The sequence below is a fragment of the Plasmopara halstedii genome (genome assembly GCF_900000015.1).
Source record: "Plasmopara halstedii genome assembly, contig: Scaffold_614, whole genome shotgun sequence".
In the NCBI taxonomy this organism is placed as follows: Eukaryota; Oomycota; class Peronosporomycetes; order Peronosporales; family Peronosporaceae; genus Plasmopara; species Plasmopara halstedii.
This window is the reverse complement of record NW_020187532.1, coordinates 1754539-1762294: the sequence shown is the minus strand read 5'-3', so window position 1 is coordinate 1762294 and position 7756 is coordinate 1754539. Positions and strand designations below refer to the sequence as shown.

Below are 7756 nucleotides of genomic sequence, written 5' to 3'. Positions count from 1 at the left end.
GCATGCCCTGGGGCAAAGAGGAAAATTGCTCTATTCTCACCGAGGATCAGTCGTAACGACTCAGGTGTAAATTGACTACAAGTGCTACCAAGTGCAGCTGGGTTGTCGTAGTTTTGCGCTTAGAGGAAGCGCAAGTTAGGTCGCCATCCTTTCATACTTAGAACAAGTACGAATTTAGCGGATCGCAATCCGCTTACTCCAACAGTAATTACAAAATTTAACCCAAAGCTAACTAACCCTTCCGTCTAAATTTAAAATCTGAGTTTTTTATTTTAATTTGCGGCAAAGCCGCCTAATTTTAAATGCATAGATTTTCCTGAATATGTATAGTAAAATCTAAATACATGCATAACTACTGGCTATCCAGCGCAGTCACACCATACCTATCTCGTGTGACACACACCCCTGTTACCAGGATATATGTAACCCCGTTACAAAAAGTCTTCGCTCGCCCTGCCACTTTGTCTTCATGCCACAACATATTTCTAATAACTACGTCAACCATCAATATTGTGACGAGGAAAGATATCGCTTTCAGATATATTCTCAAGGTAATAGCAAGTGTCTTGAGAAAACACTGAAGTAATTCAGGTGGCAGATTTTCCTCCCATCGACGCTTACGATGGTGCTGCGTATAATTGTCACTTCTAAAAGGCGAGGCTTCAACTGTCCACGATGTTGACAAATTCCTGGTAGCACCTTAGCGATCAAAACATATACAGATCTGACAGCTGGCGGCGACGACTTGGGACGACTGCAGGTCAAAGGCGGTCAAGCGACCATTTTGACCGAGTTGGAAACCAAATACGGATTATATGGACTGTATGTATTTTGAAAGATTACATCAACGATTTGCCTGTCTAGTTGGAATCAATTATTCAACAAAGTGTTGAGGTCAGTTTTCGATAAGATTTTTTCGAGTATTTTTCTTTTGATAAACTGATCGTGTACCATTAACAACATTGAAGTTGTGCAGGAGGATACTCACCTATGACATGACGTAGACAGATATACCAAAGCCGCTTTCAATCACTTTAAAGGCAGATGGGCAGTTCGGTTATTTTAAAGACTTTACCTCAAATGCATTCCTGATACGCGAAATAGATTAATCACCTATTCTAATACTACTTAAGCCTTGACGACTTGCTTTCGACGATGGCGCATAACGAAGGCACCTGAGCTACCTAGTAGCACACCCAACACGATAGCAACGATAAGCACCGGAACCATCGAATCGAGTAGTGACACGACCGATTTGTAATTGTCCACCAGGGAGTCCGATATGGTGGATCCCTCCTCTCCCCAATATATAGGAATCAGTACTTCCGTCTCTAGCTTTGGGTGCAGAACGTCACTCATGGCAAGCAAGTTGTCGCTGGCGGATGGTGATATAGCGTACGATGCCATTAAGCGCTTAAGAGCGCGCATGGTCTTGCCCGTACCAGCCTCCATGTCAAGGAACGTCTCGTATTTGGACGAGTATCTGGTCTCAAGTTTGCCGGCACTATCATATAGCGTATCTTGACTCACTTCGACACCATCGTTCATTGTAATTTGCACATTCGTCGTCAGCGACTCATCGCCGTACAAGAACATTGGGAACGACAAATAGGCAAGGAATCCGGCAATAAACGCCATACTCTGCACACCGTCGATGGGATAGCCTGTGCCCATGTCAGCATTTGTAGCAGTCATTGATAGTAAGCTGGTAGACGGTCGGAAGCGGTGCAACGTAATGTCTTTATACTTGACCTTCTCATGTTGATTTATAATAGACACATTTTGACGTCCTTGGCCCATATAGAAATTAAAACTGGTAAGAGGAATGTCGTCCTCGAAACCGGAAATGCTGACGCCGCCTGGAGCGATACTAGTGCCGTCGTTTCCAAAAACAGGGTTGCATGTCATGTTTGACGTCGGAGCTGCACAGTTACCGTAGGAAGAGAAGGCGATCAATTCCGACAGTGTCGGATTTCGACGTTCGCCTAAGTCAACCCACAAGGCGCTGGTCTTGTAGCCATCAAACTGTTCAAACTCGTTGATGTAGTCTCTGTCATCGCAGCCCGTGCGCTGTATGTATGTGCCTAGAATTGATGCATTGGGAGCTTTCTGCGAGTAGTCACGGCCACTTGACTCAACAAGTCCCGGAAGTGGTGCAGCGCACAGACCCACCGTATTGCAAAGCTGGCATGTACTCGCAACAAAGTCAGTAGCTTCTTCGTCACCATATGCAGAGGCGTAAGTGGCCGCAATGGTCGCACATGTTTCATCATTGATGGATACAACATATGCACCACGAGCACATCGATTGCACTCGCCCCAAATCGAAAGACAATCGGGATTGGTACTGGTACCACATGCGGCACATTGCTCGTTAAACCCCCCTTTAACAGCGCACCTATTGACGTAGTTGGCGCCAAGACCCAAACCAGCGAGTAGACTGGGATATCCACCTGCCCACTGCGAGATTGAGCGTTTAGCAAAGAGACCGTTGTAAGCGAATCCCGAGAGGTTCATGTTGGCAATAGCAGTCGGTCCAGTGACCAGAAATGTCAGTACAGCGCTATTATTGGTTACCGTTTGCATGGCCTTTGGGTCCAATGAGTTTAAACCGTTGACCCAGCGCATCATCTGCTGGCCATGCTTGGCCACCAAGCTCCTAGCTGTGGTCGTGTTGCCTCTGGCAAACGATCCAAGTGCTAAGCGCATAAGAAAAGATCGTTCTCCACCAGCAGCTGCGATAACACTCATGTATCCCATGTCCAAAGCTACAGCTTTGTCGCTGGTGGAGCATCCTTTGCAGCTCAGGGACGGCTCGTAAGTGTGGTATGTGTATTTTTTGTAAGAAACACGGTTGTTGTCATCAAAAAATCTTACGTCGACTTTAATTTCGCGACGGCGATATGCGTATGGACCCATTTCGCGCACATTGAGAGTGTCGGCGTCTCCGGCAAGATATGATTCGGCATTAGTTGCATTCATCATGTATAGTCTGAAGTAGTATGGCGTGCAGTCTTCACAATCGCCGTAAGGGTCAATGTAGTTCTCGTCTTCTCCATCTGACGGTTTACAAGTCACGACGCCGTCCTTGACGGCATTATCAATTACAGCCGGTAGGATTGTGTCGTAAAACAAACCAATCACTGCAAGGATGGCACCCATCAGGATGAGCCCCAAACCGAGAGAGCAACACAGACAGCGACGCTGGGGACGGACGGTGTCCCTCTCTAAGTATTCGGTCTCCAAGGAGGTAGCCATGAGATTATTGAATCCGGCAAACAAATTCAAGACTGATCTGCTTTCTGGGAATGCGGGAGACTCCGTGATTTGTACATGGTTGGATGTCTTCTGAGCCTACATATGGAACGTGCCTTCACATGTGAATATTAAAATTGTTATTTTGTCAACATGAACATTTTATGTACATTACACATCTTTAGATCAGCATCATAGTATGATAGTTTTCATATGAATGACTTTTAGACTGGATATATTTTTGAAAAATTGAATTGTCACAATATCGAATTCGCTTCATCATTTTTGCCGGGTTCTCAATCAAATTTTCTACATATTTTAATCATTCAGAAAAATTTTAAATTTAACATTTTTTAAGCTATCGGGGAAAATCAGTTGTAACTCATCGAATGATTGACTCGGTCGATGCATTCAATATAGCGACTTGCTTATCACATGACGAGAAATTAATGTTCTGCTTGCAATTAATTAAGAAGCTTACTAAGTTGCCTTCGCCTCGTATCGTGTCCAAGAAAAGCTGTGAGCCTAATTTGACATGCTTTAGATTTTGTGGAAATGCGGTCTGTGGAGCGTTCATAAACCAACATGTATTTTTACTTCTACAATTCTCTTATATCGTTTCTCAAATGTCCAATTTCATCTTAGAAGGTACAAAGTCACCACTTATCAAACCAATTTCCGAAACATTTATTTTTTTAAAGGAAGCAAACGGCAGAGACAAAACGACGAAGCAAACAGAGATCTTAAAGCGACCAACAATAGCCCAGCCGCCCGACTTAGGGCTCAGCAACAGTGCTACTAACCAGCAGGAGCGCCGCCACGACCAACTGCTAGGCAGCACCCAGCGCCTTCTCAACGAACTCGTAATTAGCCATACCTAGACATTACATAAATAGTGGTACGCATTTGACGTGCGTTGTCGATACAAATAACAAAGGAATATAGTACGACCGATCTCACATGCTCGTTTGACATCATCCAATGATGTCACGAATGTCCTCTGTACTGATGAGTACTGATGAGTACAGAATGATGGCTCCTACTTGGTAATCTACACTGGTGATTAGGCCGACGTGTCTCAAGCGAGTGGTGGAGGCCATTCGCGTTGCGTGAAAAGCTCCACGAAGACTTCAAGACCAAGTCTTTCAAACTTTTCCTGTGTGCAAAATCAGTGTACTCAAAGTTATACATATCAGACTCAAAAGTTCATTAGGGATATACATATAACCTCTGGAGCCGTAGTGGATTTGTCCATGCAGCTTTAGAAACCATAATCTCTTTTCAATACAGTTTCACTTTGACCGCATTACTGTCAAGTCTTCCTCCTCAACACAAACGTGCGTATCGCTCTCTCAAAAGTTTTTTACATCTGATAGAACTTTGTAGTATTTTCAACGACCAAGTTAAGACTAAGTTTTGTCCTCTTGTGTAGCTTGCGCGGGAACTTAGAAGCCGATGGCCCGGTGCCAAAAGATAGTAAAACTGCTCAATGAGCATTTCCCTCATTAAGTTCACCATGCGTGGGCAGCTCTCGAGCGTATGCGTGAAGGTTTTGGTCAGGCGGCTAGCTGAGATCAGCGTCACAGGATAGGAATGCGGCTGCGAGCTTCATGCATCACGATATCATGAGTATTCGCCGACAGCCCGCAACACTAGTCATGACACCGAAACTTCCTTCTCCGAAGCTCAGTGTATCTCGGTATCGTTGCGGAGAGAGCGGATGTTTGGCGAGATTGTGCATGGAGTTGGACGCAGAGTTTGCTACGACACAGCTCGCAGACCCATTGCAGAAAGTGGTATTTTTGACGACTAACTTTGCGGGTCGATCAAAAACCTCATTTTCGTTAACATCAACCAATGAATGTCTCAGCGTAAGTTTTGACCGTTGTGGCAGGGCCCAACGACGATCCGATTGGAGACCAGCTGCTCCGCGATTATCCAAAGACGCTAAACAAGCCTATCGAGTGTACAATGCAAGAAGTATTTACATCAAGCAACCCTAGATTAACGGCTACATCGCTTACTTAACACGACAACAAGCAGCACCGTGTGATGCTCAGAACCGTTGGACATTTCGGACTTCGATGCGACCGACAACAGATAGCCACGCAAAGACGGAAAATGTTGCTGCTGCGGCGGCAAGCCCGCTCATACCACGAGGGATTCCAAGGTGTTATTGCTTAGCCAGCAACTGACACATATTTTGCGATCAAATCGGCTGTGCACTCCAGCGCTACCATCAGTAAAAAAACGAACAATGAAAAGAAGCAAGGCTGTCTACTGGGCGAACGAAGAGTTCTGTGGCTGTCGTGGAGGCGCAGAAGTCTTGCCTCGATGTGCTAAATGCGCATAAATTCAGCGTATGACGCAAGAGCCGACCTTGATATTTCACACGATTAAAATAGACGATTTTCAGAATTTTTACCGACTCTTGTAGAAATTGGTGCATTGAACAAGTTTGTCCAAGCGGCGAGAAGGTAAGGTTTAGACTTGCCTAAGTTGAAATAATAATTTATCGGTCGCCTGGCACTCAATCTTGATGACGAGCTCGATCTGATTCTGGGAATGCTGTGGTCGAGAAGATACCATCCGAGCATTAAGTGGGAGAAGAAGATTATAGCCGTTGGCAAGCAAGTTAGCGAAGAACTTGGTGACTTCGCATCGAGTGATGTTTTTTTGTCATATGCATCTTTCTAAACTGTGTTTAAGAAAAGTAAGGCTCTCACATTCAAATTACAAGCTTGTGAAGGCCACTGGAGGTGAATTTATCAGACGTCAGAAAACTATTACTTTTGCGGTCAATAGTGATGCGATATTAGAGTGAAAGAAAGGTCTAGCCAAGAGGGACGAAGATCTACAAGCATCCTTGATTGAGACATATGAAAAGCAAAAGATGAAATGATGAATAGCGAATCATTTCAAGCAATTATGTGTCGACAACGAAGATGGTGACAGCAAAATAGTATGTCACGTACAGTTTGGAAATCTCTAAAGTCTGTTCAAAAATAATTTTTCTTGCTTTCGATAAGCAAAATACGTTTCAGCGTAGCCTGGCGAAAGGCGAAATTTTGCAAATATTTGCGATCGTCAGAGAGGCTATAGACGATTTCATCAACACGGAGGAAGTAGTAGTTGAAACTACACATTGATGAGCAGTTGTGCGGCGCTCAAAGACCAAACCCCGGACGATTTACCACAGGACGAAGGCATTCGTCACGTGATAGATGTATTTCCGGTATCAAAGTACTTCATCACAAGATAATGGCCGCAATAAAAAGAAGTCGAAGCAAAGGCTGGTCATGTACGTGAAAGCTAGTCTTTGCGCTGTAGTCCCACATACTATGTAAAGAACGCTAAGGTGGTCGGCACATTGTTCACGCTTTCAGCATATCAAATAATATGACTATACCTGCACAGATATATCTTCCATGAAAGGTCATGATGCCTCGATGAAGTGGTTGGCAGCTGAATTTAGCGCTAATGATATAATAGATCGTCTAGAACAGATAAGTAGACTGGTGTGCCTCCTATCGCAGTAAGCACCCCTTTTGATATGCAGTGGGAATGAAATGTTACGCCACAAGGTCTGAAAAACGCATCAGTGGCTTCACTGAATTGAAATCAATGTACTTCATAGATTGAGCAATTTGGTAACGACCTACTTTGACGACATTTTCGTTTACAGTAAGGCTCCGGGGAGGAAGAAAGATGTTGATGTCCACCATACACATCTTCGTCAAGTATTTAAGATATACAGAAGTAAAAAAGGTCATCTGGTTGCTTTGTTGGCATTAATGGCGTTCGAGCTGCCCCTGCGAGAGTCAAAGACATAAACGATTAGCCGATTCCTCAGAATGTAAATCAACTATGTCATTGGTTGGCAGACAAATGCACAAATATACACACAGTTATTCTGCATTGGTGAAACCGCTCATGCGTCTTTAGATTGAGTAAAAATGGCCTGAGGGGCATCAGATAGCGTCTGCAGAAGTGAAGTAGAATCATGCAAAGCTTCTGTCTTAACTCGTGTCAATGTATTTGACACAACATTAAATTTATGTCATGAGGTGTGCACTGATGGACTTCGATGATGAGACAGAAATTTCTTTTACTTTATCATTCACAGCGAATAGGTAACAATTCTATTCACGACAAAGAATATTTGACCGTGAAGTACGTTCCGAGTCTATTTGCGTGGCTAGGATCAGTTCGCTAGTTACAGTTGTTACGCATCGCTGTGGACTGCTGCAAAAATATCTAATGAATGTAAAAAAATCCTTCTTTGCAGAGCTCAGATTTGTTGTTTACTATAAACTTCACAGATCAAACAATCTTGCTCTTGTGCTGTCTAGACGTACGGATTGTGATCCGAATGAAATAAGTGACAACGCGAACGATGTGTGTCGACTCTGCGGGGACGTCAATGCGATCGCCTACGCAGAACTCAAAAGAGGTCCAGCGAGGTTGTCGTCTCTAACGATAAAAAATTCGCTTCACAGAC

At 44.0% G+C, this 7756-nt stretch overlaps 1 protein-coding gene across 1 annotated transcript; it reads right to left on the bottom strand.

Moving 5' to 3' along the window:
- Window positions 1–1128: 1128 nt before the first annotated feature.
- PHALS_12363 (croquemort-like mating) lies at window positions 1129–3162 on the bottom strand (the record flags this gene model as incomplete). The annotated part of the gene is made up of 1 exon (XM_024727895.1): window positions 1129–3162. One exon carries the CDS (start codon window positions 3160–3162, stop codon window positions 1129–1131), a length of 2034 nt encoding a protein of 677 aa, XP_024578426.1.
- Window positions 3163–7756: the final 4594 nt, after the last annotated feature.